The following is a 19,261-nucleotide window of genomic DNA, read 5'->3' on the forward strand; positions in this document are numbered from 1 at the left end:
TGTACGCGCTGAGGGCCCCGGCCCCGGTCAATCGACTGGATTTCCATGTCCGCCACAGTAGTTTCGCAAACATTCACACAATTTTACACATCCAGTCAACAAGGCACTCGTGCATGAGTGCTTGCGAACCTACCTTCGTTTGGAAAATCTATCGTACAATGCAAGTAGACTTTTCTTTCTCTGAAGTACTCGATTGTATTACAAGACCAAGCCAGCAGCTGCTGGTATTGAATGAATAATATACATGATTGACAGGGGAGGACTGCTATACAGGGTGATAAAACATCTGGGGAATCTGGCGTCATAGTTATTTAGTATAGCCACGGAATTTACGCGGACAGGGGCAAAGGTTGCATCAATAAGTCAACGGCCTCAAAAAAGAAATGGAAAAAGCGACGAATAAGACATGATTATAACAGTAAAGCTCCTGAGACAATAACTGAATTAGATACGACACAGATCGTCAACAAGCACACAGTGAAAAAGAAAATAAAGAAGCTTCTCAACCGATATAAATAACGTGCGCTTGTCTAACGGCATGGCACCCTAGGAGGCGTTACTGTCAACAGAGAGCATAGCCACTGGCCCAAACTCAATCGTGGAACTGGGCCGTGGTGAAGCTGCCATGCAGGGACAACTTGGTCAGTAGTGTGACCAACAACACGCAGTGCTGACAAGACAACAATCTTGCTAAGTAAGTCGAAGAAGACGACGGCCACTAGACTGCCTAGCTCAGTCTTGACATGTGCTGGTATTACGACTTAGAGGAATAGATAACGGAAGAGATGGTGACTGCGCAGCAAACGTCTCCACGAAACAAGACGAATCTGCTATGATGGTCTGGTGTGATGGTCTGCCCGGAGACTCCAGGCGTAGATCTGCAATAGGACGGTTGGAGCTGCTTCACTAGGACATTGAGCCCCGGGGCCAGGCATCGGCTAATACAACACAGTGCTATGCTGCTGTCCAGAGACGAGACTGGTCTAGGGCTGGGGGGCTTCCTCACCTGTGCTATAGGGTGAGAGACTTATCTGTTTTCTTTGCCAGCTTGTCGGGCGTGGTCTGCATATCTGTGATGACGTCGTCGGCTTTCTCCGTCGTCGTGGCGCTGTCCGACGATGCCGCGGTCAGGGCCAGCGGTGGCGGTGGTGATGCCAGCGAGTCGTCCGACTCACTTTCCGGCCGCTTGCGATGGCGCTGCCTGAGCATGCGCAGGGCATCAACACACCTGGACGGCGTGGATATCGAGTCGGTGTGGACGCGGAAACGCAGCGACTGTCGCCTGGGCGAGATGGCAGGAGAGAGTCGAGGGGATCCTGGCACGCTGCGGCTTCTCTCGACATCGGGAATTATTGGCAGAGTTAGTGAATTAGTGGTGGTGGTGTGAACGATTGCTGCTGGGTGCGTTTTCATAGTGTCTTCATGCAGGGAATGGGCCTTTCCGCCGAAAGATTGTGTTTTTCTGTGAACCAGTCTGCGACGTGTTGGCTGTGGTTGCTCGGCTGTTACGCCGGGAGATGGTCTACCCGAATCGGGTACATCCTCTCCACACGGTGCTGATGTACTGGGTGAAGCAGGTGCTGGTCTATCCAGTAACGGAGGAGAATGTTCTTCTTGACTAGCAGCATCATCGCTGTTTATTTCTATGTGCTCGTCCTCCATGATACACAGCACCTCCTCCAGCTGCTGGTGCACTTCCTCGAAATCAGGCCGCTCCACTGGATCAATCTGGATAGAAGCGTGCACACACGCATGCACACGCACGCACACACACACACATACATACACCTGGAGATCTACTTCTACCGGCACTTACTCACTACCAGAGACTGGTTACGTGGGTCACTTTGGAAGAGAGGAGAGAAAGAAATTTGAAACAAATCTAGAGCAGATGACTTGTGGCTATCGGATCGCGGCATCATTGCTTAGGCGCATGCAGTTCATCAGCTACACCTGTGGTTTGGACAGCAGGTTTTCTACATGTTACGTATTGTAGGTCAAAGAAGGAGGAACGTCTTGCTGTTGTGGGAAGTGTGTGTGTGTGTGTGCGGTGTGTGTGGTGTGTGTGTGTGTGTGTTTGGGAGCTGTATTGGAATGCACAGCGTGGCAGAACTGGGACTATCTCAGCAACACACCGGAGAGAAACTGGATGATGATCACCCCGCCCAACAGCAGCTAGCTCATGGCAAGAGTAGATATTTAAAAAAGCTCCTGTACTCTAGCTCACAGGTCAAGCTCACAGGTCAAGCTCACAGGTCAAGCTCACAGGTCAAGCTCACAGGTCAAGCTCACAGGTCTAGCTCACAGGTCTAGCTCACAGGTCTAGCTCACAGGTCTAGCTCACAGGTCAAGCTCACAGGTCAAGCTCACAGGTCAAGCTCACAGGTCTAGCTCACAGGTCTAGCTCACAGGTCAAGCTCACAGGTCAAGCTCACAGGTCAAGCTCACAGGTCAAGCTCACAGGTCAAGCTACGTATACAGTACAGTCAGACCTCGCTTAACCGCACACATCCCTTTTCCACACAACTATCCGGATAGGCGAGGGAACCGGATAACCGAACACCAGTTTTGTTGGGTGCACCACGTATGCTGTGAATCTGTAACCAGCTATTTTCTTCCGGATGGCGAGGATAAAAGAGGACCGGATAAGCGAGGTTTGACTGTATTCCACATCAGTGGCAACACTCGGCACACACTCGTACCAAGTGCTGTTCCTAATTGACCGTTTTGTATTGTGCGATGGGACCCGCCGTTACCGCCAACCCTCTTACCTGACAGCAGTGAAATGCTATACCCAGAAAGGCGTCAGGACACTGCAGGTCATCACACATCTTGCCGAAAGCGTTTTCATCCAAACCGAATGCCTGCAGCGCGCACATCGCACCAATGCACCCACACCAACAAAACACTAGTGTTATCTTTGTTTATAGAAAGAAAGAAAGAAGGACCAAGGAACTACAAGTTACGCTATAAGGTCCACTAACACCACCAGTTACTAAAGAATCAGCTCATGCTCCTTGGCTCTCCATCCGAGTCCATTAACTTTATTTGCCCATCATTCTTCTGCAGCTCTTCCTGGGTGATGTAAACAAAGTTCCATGAAGCACTAACTGCTAACCCTGCGTTATGCTGTGCAGCATTTCAACACCCGAGTTCTACTGCGTTATGCTGTGCAGCATTCCAACACCCGAGTTCTACTGCGCAGTATACGACGTACACACGAAGTGAAAACCGGCCCAAAGTGCGTATTCGGCACACTGGACTTGCACGGCCGTCGACGCCCTGGAAGTGGCACGAATGCGCCTAGATGTACACATGTACAAGACTACAAGCACAGTGATGTAATTGGAATTGGTCCAGGGCACCAGGTTTGCACTGTAGGTCGGATTTCAAAGTAAGCGCAACTGTACATGTAGGAGTGTTGGACATTGGTCCGGGCTTACATATACTAGTACATACTGAGAGAGAGAGAGAGAGAGAGAGAGAGAGAGAGAGAGAGAGAGAGAGAGAGAGAGAGAGAGAGAGAGAGAGAGAGAGAGAGAGAGAGAGAGAGAGAGAGAGAGAGAGAGAGAGAGAGAGAGAGAGAGAGAGAGAGAGAGAGAGAGAGAGAGAGAGAGAGAGAGAGAGAGAGAGAGAGAGAGAGAGAGAGAGAGAGAGAGAGAGAGAGAGAGAGAGCAGCAAGTGTGGTATACCAGGATCAAGGTGATTAACCAAGAGCAGGGATGACTCTGATTAGTGTCAAACGAGCTGTGAAGGCCACAGTGGTGTTCACACACGTACACGGCACTTTCACACACGTGTGTGTGTGTGGAGGTGCCACATTGGTGCGCATGTACTGGTGTATGCATGTGTGTACATACCCCTCCCCTCCCCCACCCCAACACACACCATGGACACATGCAACTGACACACACACACCTATGCACACACACACACACACACACACACACACACACACACGTAAACACACTTACGCTAGTGCGTGGAAGTATGTCAGGATCTGCATTGACTCGCGCTATAACCTCACACATGACAATCCCGTAGGAGAAGATGTCGGCCTGCACACGGTTCAGAGAATGGCACATTACATATGAAAACACGGCCCAGAGACTACAGCACTAGCGCTAGGACAATATGAACTCAGACGGTGAGCCAAGGGAAAAAAATGGAAAACGTGGGCACAAGTTTTAAGCTTGTCAGTTTCGTGCTAGATTGTGCACGTCTGACTGTTCAAAATCTGGTTTATTTGGTGGACCCAATTGCATAACTTGTGCCCACAATTTTCCATGTTATGACAATAGCTTGACTTTGGGGGCAGTGGCAGTACCAAACCAATACCCATGTTCTCATGTAGAGCTCAACATCGGTACACTTCTGCTGTATGGAATACTAGTATTTCAAAGTATCCTTCCGGGACGAACGGATGCCAATAGAGGGAACTTCCCAGGAAGAATTAAAAATTTAAAATTCATATCGTGAAGAGAAGGGAACTGAAGCCGGGGAAGAAGAAAAAAGCATGTGCATTGTGTCTAACGGCAGTTCTGCTTCTCTCCCGCATTGAGCAAAACTATATTGCGTAGCATGTCCTTGATATAATTATATTATATCAAGGCAGCTCCAAGCATTCTATTATAACGCTTGGAGCTGCATGGCAAGCATATCTGATTTGCATGTCAGACAGACCAAAAGGAAGAAAAATCTATTAAACCGCCACCAAGGCCAGGGACCAGAACAGACAAGTGTAGATATGATCACATACCTTCTCATTGTAAGATTTCCCGTTGAGCACCTCCGGCGCCATCCAGTACGGAGATCCAACGACAGAACTAGCCTTTCGTAAGCGTCGGCTCAAGCAGGGACTACGACCATTGTCTGCATTGCCAAACCTCGCCACCAGTCCAAAGTCAGCCACGACTGCAATCAGTCCATCTGCTGGAGAATCCCGCAGCAGGCAGTTCTGTCCGGGTACAGGCAGCGAGTGAGTGAGTGAGTTAGTGAGTGTGTGTGTGTGTGTGTGTGTGTGTGTGTGTGTGTGTGAGAGAGAGAGAGAGAGAGAGAGTGGGAGAGAAGGTGAGAACACACCTACGCTATCTGTTTGAGCATCAACAATGTCTGCATGCATGGATCCCCCATTATAGCAGCAGCATCATTGTGGGCAGATAAATGAGGAAATACTGCACACATACCAGCACTGAACTGAGAACACGTGCAAAGAGGCTATATGTACGTACTCACACGAACACAAGTTAGCAATGAAACTAGGGATGCGTTTGGTTGGTACGATCTAGACCCGGATCGAACAGCTGGTGCACATGGAGCAGCCTCATGCCAACCAAACGGTACTCCAGAAACAGAGCACATTTTCGTGAAAAACATGCCAAACTTGGTGCATTCTTCAAAATGTGTATGGGCCACGATGGTCACTGTGTACGGTACGACGAGTCCAACCCAAAAGCGTATGCACGTGATCATTTGGGACCAAAACCGATGTTCCCGCCAGGTTTCACTGTGAAAAAGTGAAACTGCTCGGTCTGCCCAGGCCTCGAGGCCAGAGCAAGCAGAACATGTTCTGCCCGACCCAGAACAGGTGCAGTCCCAACCAAACGCACTGTTCTGGTGAATCCTGTTCAAGGTCGAACCAACCAAACGCGCCCTACAGTAGACTCGTACGCCCAAGAACGCGGTTTCAGAGGGCCAGCCTAGCAAAGTTCTTATTTTTCAGCGCCCCAGGCTACGTTCTTATTTCGCGTTCTTACGCGTCCAACATGACCCGTGACGCTCATGTACATGTACAATGCACTTTGCGCTACATGTACCGGTTGTACACTTTACATGCACGCGTAGTAAGTAGCGCTGCACTGGGTGATGTTTTCGCGAGGACCCGACAAGAGTTTGTGGTTGCGGACTTGTTTTTCGTGTACTTGGACAAGAAAATGTCGCGTTCTTAAAAATCTTGGCGTTCTTGGGCGTCGAGTCTACTGTAGACTGATTTAATCCTCAGACAATCAGAGATGTTTTTGGCTCCGTCCTCGTGGCATTGAGTACTTTTTGCAAGGGTTTAGCAACATAGCCTGTACAAATATGTACACTGTGTGTGTGTGTGCGTGCGCGCGCGTGTGTGCGTGTGTGTGTGTGTACGGTGTGTGTGTGTGTGTGTGCGTGGGAGGATTACGCACAGGACATGTATACACACGCGTATTGAAATGCATATCGGCTCGCAGCGACAAGCGGCCAACATACCTTGGAGGTCAGGTCGCGGTGCACTATTCCCTGTCCATGTAGATACTCCATACCAGCTGCGATGTCACATGCCAGCTGTAGCTTGACCAGCCACGACAACTCGCGCTTCTCATCACCAAGCAACTCCTCAAGGTTACCACCATTCACGTACTGCCAACACACAAACAACGCACGCACACATACACACACACAGGCAATATTAACTACATGTACATGTACACACTCTGTCACACAAGGTGGCTGGAAACTAAATCAGATTTTCACATTGGCCCGAAATTGTTGGTCTGTGAAGTATGCAGTGTTTTCAGTGTGCCATGTAGAGATGAAATGGCCAAACAAAGTAGCTGGTCACCATCAATATTATGGACCTATGAGCACCCCAAAATTGGATGATTTTTGGGACTTTTGCTCAAAATGGGCCATTATGAGAAATTGGCCCGAAAATGTCCGCTTATTTTTTTAAAAATCAACTCTACCAAGTGTAAGATACAAGTAAAACCAAAAAAAGTGACTGTTCACCACAAAACGTTCCAAAAAGCTACGATTTCTCCTGACCACTGTGCAAGTACCGTAAAAGCCCGTGTATAGGCCCCTGGGCGTATAGAATAGCAGCCTTGATTTCCTGGGTGTATACAAGGGCACGGGCGTTATTTTGGAACCGGGCGTATACTTGGAATAGGGATAGCAGTGAATATTGGGTATCTGTACCTGTACATGTACTGGTATTGCTGGCATGGCTGGGCGCTATTTTGAAACAAAAGTGTTGACTTCCCCTGACTGGGCGTGTACACGGAGGGTGGGCGTAATTTCGAGTGGGCGTATACAGGGGCTTTTACGGTATGCTACTCAAAGTTGATTGGGGGATCAGGGTCCTAGTACCCTAGCCTGGTTTGTTTTTTAGCGTACACAGCAGTTTCGTTCTAATTCGATGATAGAGTCTTACATGTACATGTATGCAGAGTCACAGTATACGTCTGAGTGTACATTATCATTCGGGTATACTTTACAGTTTCCGTTCTTATCTACAAAAATCCAGTCTAGACCGTTCTTTTTAAAAGTTGGTGAAATTCTAGCCTGGCCATTCTTCGGCGCCCGGCAGTACTGTAGTGTTCAAGTGAATGCTCTCTTCAGTAGCACTGCAGTGTTGGTAGACAGTGGTAGCTCTGTAGGGACATGAACTATTACACAGTGTGCACGTCAGTACCGGAGCAGTGCCGATGCTGTTAACGTTAGCAAGCTACATGTATGTCTCACTGCCGAGGAGTACATTCCCGCAGGATTTGACGGCACGGGCCACAACCCCGAAGGAAATCAGGACGATACCCGAGAAGCCTCACCTCAACAAGTGGATGAATGTTACCTTCGGAGATGCATGCACCGATGAGCCTGAAACAAGAGGAGGCAAGTGTACATCAAAACGCATTGTTATTATTTGCAACTCGCGTCATCGTCAATCAAATGATTGATGATTTCGCTTATGCTGAGTGGAAGTAAACGGAAGACATCAAAACTAGTTGAGAAAATGAACAGCTTTATCGTTGTGACCAAACTGAAGCACACATGCAATAGAGCCCCCCCTGATTCAAGCAGCAGCAAAAACTACCAAGTACATAATCATTCTGAGTACATCCGACCTCGCGAACAACGGCACTCGATCAGGCATGAGAAAGAATAATTCGTTGATGCCATCTTCATTCGGTCCGTCCATTCATAGTACTAGAAGAACCTAGTACCACCATGAGAAAGGATTTGTCATTCTCTAGGTTCAAAGTATGCAGTCAAACATCTACTAGGTCAGAATCTATCGTTATTTGCAAGTTCTTCACGGTGATACGCGAAGTTGCTACTCACCAGGTTGACTGTACGTGTATTCTATGCCTTGGCATTAGATTATAAAGAACTAAGAGAAAGAGGGAAGTCTGAGAGAGAGATAGATAGAGAGATAGATAGATAGAGAGATAGATAGATAGATAGATAGAGAGAGAGAGAGAGAGAGAGAGAGAGAGATCAGAGAAAGGAGAAAGAGAGAGAGAGAGATGGTGATAGAAAGACAGACAGTCAGACTGAGAAAGCTATTGAATTATCTTCATTACTCACATGAGTACATTCGGATGCTTCAAGTTGCGCATGACCTCTATCTCTGTCAGATTGCGGACCCGATTCTGAGGGTCAATGAACCGATTCATTTTCAGCACCATCACCCGTCCAGTGAACCTCTGTGTAACCTGCAAAGGCCACAAACACAACCACATTATACTGTCATATACATGTACTGATGTACAAATACATACATGTCTACATGTACATGTTTGTACAAATAAGAAGTACTGGTATCTTAAAATGACTCCCTAGTATAATGACGGTCCAGACCGGGTCCAGACCCCAAACGGTTCAAATGGTCGTCAAGACAGGGCTCTACCAACCCATGATGGTTGTAGTCAGGAGCACTGTTTTCAACACAGTGCGTCCACCACCTTGTAACATGCTGTTAACCCTACACCAAACACATACATGTATATGTACAGGTGGAATCCTGATAATTCGACTTCATATGCCACGGGAAAAAAACTTCCAATGATTATCCGGCCATTCTAATTATCAAACATGTGCCCACAACACAATATGTACGTCAAAATGCTCGCATTGTCACGCAGAGTTGCACTACGCACCTTGGACACAGATTTAGTGGACCGCGGCTGGACTGCCTGCACGTGCTAACGAAACTAACTTGTAGAAAATAAAGTGAACTTCGAATTATGCTTCGTTGACTTCGAATTATCAGCACAAATCCCCCACCTTTTCTATGTGGGACTTGTAATTAACCGAACATGCCCAGTTCGAGGTTCGAATTAAACGGTGTGTTCTCCCCACATGATATTCGAATTATCAGTATTCCACCCGTAGTACATGATTGTACATATAAGATAAGCCTTAATTGGTTGAAAGCACGTTGTTAGATTATAAGATAAACCTTGATTGGTTGAAAACACGTTGTTTGCCTTGTACCATGCTGTCAACCAAACATGATTGCACATGACTGTATGGTGGCAAGGGTGGCTAATGGCAGCTACACTGATCAACTTCCTATACAATCATGTAAGAGAATTCCATCTAGTTAGGCGATGCAAAGTTCAAGTGAGTCCAATGTTGTGGGTATGCATCCCGTCGATCTGGTCCATTTGAGATCACATTATTATAGTGGTGCCTATGGTGCACATGTACATTTCGCCGTCCATTGGCATTCGGATGTCGCGGCAAGGATGCTTTGAAGTCATTTTGGATAGCATCCACTGCTGTCGCCGCATAGTCTCTGTTCTTAAATTCTACGCACACATACAGTGACACCTGCCCTAACCGGACGCCCTTGCCCTTGGTGCAGCGGAAACTGTCCTGATATGACAGGGTTCCGATGCACCAAGGGATGCATTGTTCGATCCACAGCACTGTAGTTGGTGCATGACAATTCGTCCGGTTGATACAGGATTCCGCTTGGTACAGGGTCCGGCAAGCACATGTTAACATGCTCTGGCGCTTTAAAAAAAATGCAGTGTCTCGTGGAAACTTAGTAGTGCCCCCGTAAGCAGTACTCTTTGAAAGACAACATCCCTTAGCTTGAACATCCTGATTTCATGCTAAAATATTCCATACTGGAGCATAGCCCCATACTAGTAGTACTATAGTATCAGGCTACATTTTAGCAACACCCTGGCCTGTTCCTGATCCGGTTGATGCAACACTGGTTCCGATAAATTTTATGCCACTCCGCAGTTGCTTACACTGGAGCGACGCTGACAGCTGGCCGAGGCCTACGGAAATGGTTCCCCAGCCCATGCGATATGCTCGGGCGGAGTAGGGCGGCCATGCAGATCGTCTCACCTTATAAATGTCACCGTAGAACAGTTTACAGGGCGGCCAAGCAGATCGTCTCACCTTATAAACGTCGCCGTAGAACCCAGCGCCTATCTTCTCGCGGTCGAAGTCTTCTAGATTCGTCAGGCCACCAAGAGCTTCTCGGACCGCCATAGCGCTACTCGGAGACGAGCCAACCCCATGGCCCGCTGGATAAAGAAACTCCTGCGTTCCTGTTGAACCCCGAAGCGCCTCCAGCGATCGCGCATGGAGCGAGTCCAGCGGTGAAAAGCTTCCATGATCTGTTTCGTCCAGACTGTCGCCACTGGATGTGAAGGAGCGACGCGGACTAGGATACCCAGCCAGTTCTGCTAGGGTGATGGAGCGCTTGCTGCGCGGAGTTGCACCCGCAACATTGGGCGGCTTTTTACGAGCAACCACCTTCTCGTTGCATTTGATAGCGTTCGCCATGTTCGGGCTTCTCCTTCAACGGCACACCACTAGTGCCCGTGGCGGTAACCACCGCTGATGTGGCGGTAGTCACTGGTCCACTGCTCCGTGAATTGATCGACTTTGGTGAGAGCCTGAAGGACTTATTCTCTCTAACATTGTCTCCAACGAGTACTAGTATCGCTTCGTGAGGGTCGTTCCACACCTGGCCTTGGTGCCAGTCTTTCTCCTGTTCTGGTGTATCTCCCACAGCGTTTGCCACGAGCGCGCAAGGCACAGTTCAGTCGACCAACTCTCAACAGTTATTCAACAACAGCAGGATGATTTTAGCAAAACCCAGATGGCCAATCTACCTGCATTCTTACTCCGGTAGGTTTGCGTGTTTAGTACATTATACAGTCATCTAGCCAGTGGCAGTGTAGCAAGCTGTAGCTTTGCTTGCTTCGGTCGCGGGTTGAGCTGAGCAGCCGAAAAATGATGATTCTCTTGAATCGCTCTGTTTCGGCCTCGAGCCTCGGTCACGCGACTGTGGATCTAGCGATGACGCATTTTTTGCCTCGCCGGCATCGACCGTGCAAGATCATGATGATGACACCTACTTGACAGCTACATTTTTGATACAGTTTTTGTTTGGCTACTCCATTGTAGAATCTACAGTCACAGTCATAATCAATCCGATTCTCCGGGCATAAACAAATTAGAACATAACCACACACAGTACACTGTGACTCATAACTGATCTACATTGTTTGTAAGTCATTTGTTGCAACATACATCTGCACTGTAGGGTGCACACAGTGCGGTAAAATTAGCACCACACCGATTCTCACCAGGCTTTTACATGATCCAGAAACAGAATCATGGGCCAGGCTACCAGCAGCAGTCAGGAGCTCTTGCCTTGAGCTCCCTGGCCTCAGTGGTTGGGGTCGTGTCCTCTGGCCGGCTAATCAGGGACGTAGCCAGGATAGTGATCAAGGGGGGTGCCAAGACTTTCCCCACACAAATGTACAATCATGCACTTATGTTGGTCCTTTCATTTATAATAGGCATATGCGGATAATGCCGGCAGAAAATCGGCAGAATTCGGTACTTTTTCGCGTAAGTTTCATGCATGTTTGGTATGTAGATAAAGAAATGGAGCAGAATTCGAGGAATTGCCCGCCATAAGGTTTGTATGGTTCTGCCATTTTCACTGATTTTTGAGCAGAATCTGCCAGCTTTTCGAGCATTATCCGCACACCCCTACCTTTCATGCACATTATTCGATCCATGAAATGGGGGGGGGGGGGGAGCAAAATCCGCCCCTAATTCGACGCTGAAGATCAATCAGTGAATGGCAAATCTCCGACCAGGGAGTAGTAATAATTATTGTATTTTACTACACCCTGGCCTGCTTCCAACTAATGACGGACTAAGTCCTGGATGCTGCTTTCTCCAGAAATATCACACTCTCCATCGAACTTTTAAAGTGGGATTTCTCGAGCCATTTTTCCCCTTCGTCATGTTTGATAGTGCAGTAAGGCATCCTTGATCAAACCTACACTATTCCCCACAAAAACTCAAACTGCACTCCAACGTTACTTTCACTCTTCTACTGCTGTATCCACACTTGCAATGCATGAAAGAAACTTTGCCTTTCCACAACGAGACCAATTAACAGCGAGAACTACACTGTGATTATACAAAACATAGCGAGAACAAACTGCTATGTCTGACGTGTGCTTTCCGGCCATAGACTGCGTTGCTACTTCCTTGCTTCTACCAATGGCGTGTTTGTATGATTCTTTGCTTCTAACAAAACATGTGGAGTGCAATACAAATCATGTGCTGAGCCTGCTGAGGCCTGATGTGACACTGCACAACGCGGAGTTCCCTTGACTGGAAATTTCATTGCAAAATGGCCAATCATGAGACAAAAATTAATAGTCCACTAGCATGTGGATTGGTTTCAGATACATTGTACTTGCAGGTCTGAACCAGGGAGTAGTACCTACTACTCCCTGGTCTAAAACAGGGATGGCTACAGTGTGAGATGTGCAGAGTTGCGCATGTGATCAGCGGGTCTGCTATGGACTATGGTCTCTCTCGAACCAGCTGTGAACCAAGATCGAAATTTTTGAGGGGGGTGCTTTAGCACCCAAAGCACCCCCCCCCCCCCCCTGCCAACGCCCCTGGGCTTGGGATGCCTTCACACTGCAAAGCAGTACACTATTGTACAAGCCATGTACACAACGTGTACATTGCGGTGGATGTACACAGACATCTTGCATGGATGGCCGAGGTGTGGCAGGCTGGGGATCTTGAGCCAAGACCGGAGTCTCAGGGTCTGCTCTGAGTCTGAATCAGATCACTAGTCTGCTTGCATCATGCATGTAGCCAGGCTCGCGTAGCTCGAGTATCATCTGAGACAGTGCAGTCCGGTCGCAGCAAATGGCCATCATACTTTCTATATACATGTACTGGTACAGGTAGAGATCGGCTATAGGGTTGGCGGTTATAGTAATATACCGGGTATAATGTTGTCCGCAAACTCCAACGCAGCCACTTACACATTGAGAAAACTTCTCTTCTCAGTGACTCCAAACTCCAGAAATGGTCTCTTCACTGCGATTCCAATTGATATTTACATAATACACCAAATTTTCGGGCCTGGCCCATCATCAGGAATCGCAGTGAAGAGACCGTTCAAAAACAGTTGGAGTTTGGAGTTGAGAAGTGAAGTTTCCTAAAATGTTATCAGCTTTAAAATGTTAGCGCAGAATGTGTGCGGCTTGTGTGCCGGGGCAGGAGGTTGCGAGCAAGGCGTATGGATGTTGTAGGCAGGAAGAGGCTGTAGAGTAGAGGTACTACACTGACAGAGCTAGCTGTCGCGAATATGCCACCACACTAGCAGTGTGATGTTAGAAGTTAGAACAGAGTACAATCATGTACATGTACTGTGCATGGCTGGTGTGTGCAGGACGCCGTTATGGGCAAGGTGTGCTTGATGTAGGCAGGAGGCTGTGGAGACATTTAGGGGTGCATCCTCCAGTCAATACATTGCCACGGTACATGTATACAAATTATGAACATTTGTATCATCGGGTCGCAACACAATCTAGACTGATGGGTAACCATGGTAACTACAATGTGGCTTCAACTTGTACTCATTTTGTCTCTGAATAGGAACAAGTCTACTAAGTTACAAGAGTCATACACCGTAACACGTAACAGATTCGGCCGGATTTCAACTCCCAAGTACTGATGCAAGTATGAGATCAGGGAATTTTCCTCATGATGCCCCTAGAGTAATGAGTACTAATGACTCGATGAGGGTCTGAACTGGGGCAGAGCCACATGCATGTACAGTTCACTCGGAGTGGTCGCAAGACTGAGACACTACGGTACCAACCACATTTGGGTTTGGCAGCACTGCATACATTTATTGCTTATCACAAACCCTATAATATAACAAGCTTCCTACCGTGCCAGCCGCGTAGCGTCAAAGAGAATATTTTCGTTGGATAGAATGACCACCACCATTCTTCTATGCAGTCATACTAACTTGTACACCCTTGACAAATGCCTCAACTTCAAAACCTATGTACATGTACATGTATTTGTTTACCGCTGCCTGAATGGACTTGCTAATCCTCTTCTGTGAGATCGCTTTACCTTGCGCGCCCATGGTGCCCTGGCCCCACACTGCAGCCAACAGTTTCTGCTGCTCTTGTTCTGCCCCTCCCCCCCCCCCCGCCGCTAACACCCAATATGGCTTCAGTGCGATTTCTTGTTTAGGCGGGCACGCTGCCAGATGGATCGTGGAACACACTTCCACCGGCTTGCCACATGTCTAGTTCACCAGCTGAATTTCGCTTACCCATCAAATTATACCTAGGGTTCCCTGTAAAAAGGCGTCGACGGCGGTTGGGAATTCCCTAGTAAGGGGGGAATTCCCTAGTAAGGGGGGGGGAATTCCCTAGTAAACTGAGAAGCCTGGAATAAATAAATACAGTAAAACCTGCCAGGGCGACCACTCGGATAAGACGACCACCTGTTCTAGAAGACCGCCGCAACCAGGACCAAGGGGTGCTATTTCCAGTCAATTGACCCTGGATAAGGCGACCACCTGGTGACAGTGACCACATTTGGAAGGTCCCTTGTGCGGTCGTGTTAGACAGGTATAACAACCGGTTTATGGGTGAAGTCAGGAGCACTCGGTTTCAGTACAGTGGGTCCTCATACTTCGAGCATGTACTCTTGGTAGGTACGATGTTTACTATCAGTGTCTTCAGTGCCCTTGCTTTTGAAAGTTTCCTTCTGCCGGACGGGATAGTACGCTGGTGCATGGTGTATTGTATTCCTCCTCCCCCCCCCCCCCCCCCCCCCCCAGTGTAGGTCACGGTCAGGTCTGGCGGTTGCCGAGATGTCTCGCTCAGTAAGTTACCCGTACCGTGTCAGGGTTGCGCCTTGTCGCACTATGTATGGGCTGACCGTATATCTGGTTACATTGGTTAGTCACAACTCGAGGCGTGATATTTTATTCTTCCCCTTCTCCCCCATGAATACTATCCTAGTTCAAGGATCTCTTACGGTGCGAAAGGTCGCGGTAACGCCGAGATCACAGGTCGGTGTTGTTGGCTTGCCTCACCAGCACAGGTTCCTTCTTGGAGCCCTACTCTTCCCATTCGGTCGTGTTGTCCTGCTACTTCTCTCGAGACCCTCTACTTCTTCTTAGCTCGACTCATCATAACTAGTTAGTTACTTACTTACTTCATAAGCTTGTCCAGATTACCGGTATTTTGAAGCTACCGGCACCTGGTATCTACTTGAAGTACGTAGATCTACATGTACCGGTAGTCAGTAGATCTACTGTTTGACCTTTTGAACTCGTAAACTGAACTGGTCATTTTTTGACGTCGAAAAAATACTGCGCCGGTGCATTGACTGTTGACTTTGTGCATCAGGTCAGGGAGTAGTAAAATATTACTCCCTGAGTCCCTGACTCCCTGGTACAGCTGGCTGAGCGCTGGCCCGGCCGCTGGTTAGGCCTGTCCGAAAAATGTTCTGAATTTTTTTGGCATTTTGGGGTACATTTTGCATTTTTGCATTTTTTCTGAATTTTGCCCATTTTCGGTCGAATTCCAAGGTTTCAGCCAAGGTTTCAGCTCGACCAAGTCAAGTTCGGCTTGCTATTTCGGTGTCTTCTGTCCCTCTTGCCTTGGCTGAGACTCTAGCCTTACTTTGCACTGGCCTTCTAATCACACAAATGCGAACACATGGGTGTTTAGTTCTACATAACATTGTACAGTCATGTACATGCAGGTGTGATGATGTAAAACTACAAAGATGTGTTCTAACTAATACTTCTAGTGCAGGTACTGTATACTAGTACAATCCAGCAAGAGTAAGGCCTACTAAGGCCCCATTCACACACGGTAGAGGAGACGGCTCGATACCGGGACGTTTTGACAGCCAAATTTGTATAGACCCAAACCGATCACCAGCGTTGATTTTTCACTCGAAATATGTTTGTGGAAGGAAACTGGCATGTTGAAGTTTGCTCTGGGGCCAGAGTCAATCGAACTGAGCCACTCCTTTGTGTTGACCCATTGCCTCCAAGTTGCCCAATTTTTCGCTTCAAAAAAGTTCAAATCAGAGGTGGCTCCAAACCGGACACGTTTTAGAGTGCACGTCAAATTCACTCTGGGTCTGAAATTAGGTAATTGCTATCGCTCCACGACGGCCAGTACAGAGTAACAATAAGCCTTGTGTGTGCTTCCATTAGTTTTGATTGGTATGCGGTGCTTTATTGGCGAGAGGCGAGCCGCTGTTTACCTGCGACAAGGAGTTGATTTTTCGAAAGTCGTAAAACTCAAGTCGCACTGCGAAGCAACACGTCAAAAACTCACCTGCTTGGTATGGCGCTTCTGGTCATCGCAGAGCCATGAAATTTTGGCTCGGAGTATAACACATCGTAGTCTCACTGTGACATATGTTTTCTAATCAAAATACCAAGAGAGAAAGTGAATATTGAGTCCGTTCCGGTTTGCAACCTATGTCCTATTTGAAACCGTCCCCTCTACAAAACCGCATACAAGCATCATGCTCTTTGAAGTGGGCATGGAAACATGCGCGAAAAGTGAAAAATCACATCAACGTTCAAAGCCATCCCGGAGCGGCTTTGAAGGCGGCTTTGAAAGCGGATTTCGGCTTTTAGTTTTCAGACAAGTCGAAACAAGTGGTTTGGTGTGTCCAGTGCGCAGAGTTTTCGTTAGTTTTTGGAGAGTCCGGTAGTACCATGCCTCGAGTTGTCTTTTCTGCCGAGGCGGAGCTACGCTGATAGAACTATGGGGAAAATACAAGCGAGAAAAGTGAAACTATGATGAAAAGAGCTGTTGCCGAGAAGAGGATTGCAGATGAGCTGAATCTGTGCGCAAAGCAGCTACCCGGAGTGATCAGGAAATGATATACACGGCCTACCCACGGCCGCTATCGTTCACAACTCCAGCACACTCAGAGGAATACACCAGTTGTGGAGGCGTTCCACCGAGATCATACTAGCGGACCAAGAAATAGTATTTTTGAAATGTTTAGCCGTACCGGTGCGCTCAGCTCATGCAGAAATCAAAATATTTTAATTCCGCTATCGTTCACAACTCCAGCACACACAGAGGAACACACCAGTTGTGGAGGCGTTCCACCAAGATCATACTAGCGGACCAAGAAATAGTATTTTTGAAATGTTTAGCCGTACCGGTACCGGTACGGTGCGCTCAGCTCATGCAGAAATCAAAATTCCGGCTCTTCCGGCTCTTCGCTATGGGAGTATGGGTCACGCGGGTCACTTTTTACGTGTTTGGCATGCACTGCATTTGACTGTGTGAATGCACAGGCGTTGCAAGTGGCTTGTACCGTCATGTAAACGCGAATTTTTGTACCGTGTGTGAATGCAGCCTAAGGCTGTACTCACACTACTTGAAAGTTTGACGCGAATGTCGCGTTCAAGACTAGACAAAAGTACTTGAAAAAGCCTTTCCAAGCACACTGCACTCCAGTAACGACTTGAAACATTTTTGTCAGCAAATTACCATGGAGAAACATGATTGTCATGTAGTTTTGCAAATCCCGAGGCTGCGTTCCTTCAATTTTTTGCGCTCGATCAACTTATTTGAAATTTTCAGTTCATGAGAAAAATAGAAACAGTTATATCTTGCTTGGATCGTGGAGTTCATTCGCCATGCCTCGCGAAGAAGTAGCACATCGTGGACGTCGACGGATGAAGAGGTTTCTCTCCATAGCTCGATGAGCTTCTTCTCCAAGTCGTCAGAAAACACTACGCGAGGCATGATGTCGGTACAAAAGAAATGCGACAGAAACGGCAATCAAAACAACGGGAAGCTACTGGAAGAAAGAAGACGGAAATACTCGGAAAAAAAACACCACAAAATTCAGAAATGACAGGCAAAAAAAGGAAACTACAAGTATATGTACAGAAGCAGTACGGCCACGAGGAAACAAAGCATGAAAAATATTCTAGAGCCTTTCAACGTACAATAGTACTCCGGCCTCCTGACCTCACACAGCTTTCCAAACGGCTTGAAAGCAAAAAACCTCGTAGAAGAGGGTTCCGTTTCCGCTGAAACCTTTCAAGCGGCTTTCAAGGGCTTTTTTCATTTTCGCAACCGTCACCGTGGCAACATTCACACGTAAGTCACTTGTATGCGGTTTTTCAAGTAGTGTGAGTACAGGGAAACACAAGTGACTTGCACTGATGAGAAATGATTAGCTTTGCAGGCTTGTCAGCAAAAGGGGTGCACCGTGACAAGATTATGATCATGCAGTGCGTGTACATGTGACATGATTAGAGGTACATGTTGCTCATGTACCTGTACATGTACAGTGTGACATCCGGAAAAATCACATGGAAAACCAATAATAATTATTATATTTTGTGATTAACATGGCATGGCGGCCATTTTAGATTCTGGTTGCCATGGCAACGGATGCATTTTCTCTGCGTTTTGGGTTGTTTGGCTTTGATTTTTTGATTTTTTTACATTCCCCTTTGATTTCTTGTTTGAATGTTGGCTAGAAAACCGTGCATTTTGCATTTCCATTTTCCGCAAATTAAAACACATTTTTCGGACAGGCCTACCGCTGGTGCAGACGAATTTTTCGCGAAATCGAAATGACTCGAAGCATGACTCATGCATGCACGACTCACTGCATGCAACTCAAGTTTTTACTTGAATTGAAACATTATCATTCCTACATGTACGTATATGTATCTTCTTCAGGATTATTCTCCGAGTGGATAATTATTATAAGGTTTTGTCGTATACACAATCATTCTACTCTCCTCCCCACACCAGCTCATTGAGATCAAGGCCCTGGTTCACTGAAGTAACTTAGCTGTACGTGCAGACAATTGAAAAGTTTGAATTTGCAAAAATACGAATCAAAATTTCATTGTATGGCAGAGAAGTTGTCATGTCTTCCGTCAATGTGTTGTGCCCCGGTGGAAAGAGGTTCGTGGTGAAAGTAACCCCGAATAAAAAAATGCTCGAGGTGAGGCTGGGGTGATTGTATACATGCACCAAGTAATTAGTTACTGTCACGTTTTCTTTACTCTCTTTTTCACCCCCTGAAACCCTAGAGTAAATAGTGTTGAAGCAATGCGTAATTTGAATATAATGCGGATAGGCCTAAGGGCAATCCTCTTCTGTACTATGCATTGCCA

At 47.3% G+C, this 19,261-nt stretch overlaps 2 protein-coding genes across 2 annotated transcripts in view; one reads left to right on the top strand and one right to left on the bottom strand.

Moving 5' to 3' along the window:
* Positions 1-81: 81 nt before the first annotated feature.
* On the bottom strand, positions 82-10,934 carry LOC135817708 (dual specificity testis-specific protein kinase 1-like). Its single transcript, XM_065330942.1, has 8 exons — positions 10,171-10,934; positions 8,338-8,465; positions 7,578-7,626; positions 6,241-6,390; positions 4,760-4,957; positions 3,975-4,058; positions 2,772-2,864; positions 82-1,728 (listed from the first exon to the last, which is right to left on the bottom strand). The coding sequence occupies exons 1-8, from the start codon at positions 10,558-10,560 to the stop codon at positions 1,012-1,014; spliced, it is 1,809 nt and encodes a 602-aa protein (XP_065187014.1). The 5' UTR covers positions 10,561-10,934; the 3' UTR covers positions 82-1,011.
* A 7,864-nt stretch (positions 10,935-18,798) lies between these two features.
* LOC135817711 (tether containing UBX domain for GLUT4-like) overlaps positions 18,799-19,261 on the top strand; it is a 36,424-nt gene continuing 35,961 nt past the window's right edge. Inside the window, exon 1 of the mRNA XM_065330946.1 lies at positions 18,799-19,089. Coding sequence (XP_065187018.1) covers positions 19,012-19,089 — 78 coding nt within the window. The 5' untranslated portion in view covers positions 18,799-19,011. The remainder of the gene's footprint in view (positions 19,090-19,261) is intronic.

Source organism: Sycon ciliatum, chromosome 5 (genome assembly GCF_964019385.1).
Source record: "Sycon ciliatum chromosome 5, ocSycCili1.1, whole genome shotgun sequence".
NCBI lineage: Eukaryota > Metazoa > Porifera > Calcarea > Leucosolenida > Sycettidae > Sycon > Sycon ciliatum.

Excerpts from the sequence above, each read along its gene's own strand:
- LOC135817708 (XM_065330942.1), bottom strand. The coding sequence starts at position 10,560 with ATGGCGAACGCTATCAAATGCAACGAGAAGGTGGTTGCTCGTAAAAAG. Across the intron at positions 8,466-10,170 it reads TCTACGGCGACGTTTATAAG|GTTACACAGAGGTTCACTGG; the intron begins GTGAGACGATCT and ends TGGCCTTTGCAG. Across the intron at positions 4,958-6,240 it reads ACCGCGACCTGACCTCCAAG|AACTGCCTGCTGCGGGATTC; the intron begins GTATGTTGGCCG and ends GTACCCGGACAG.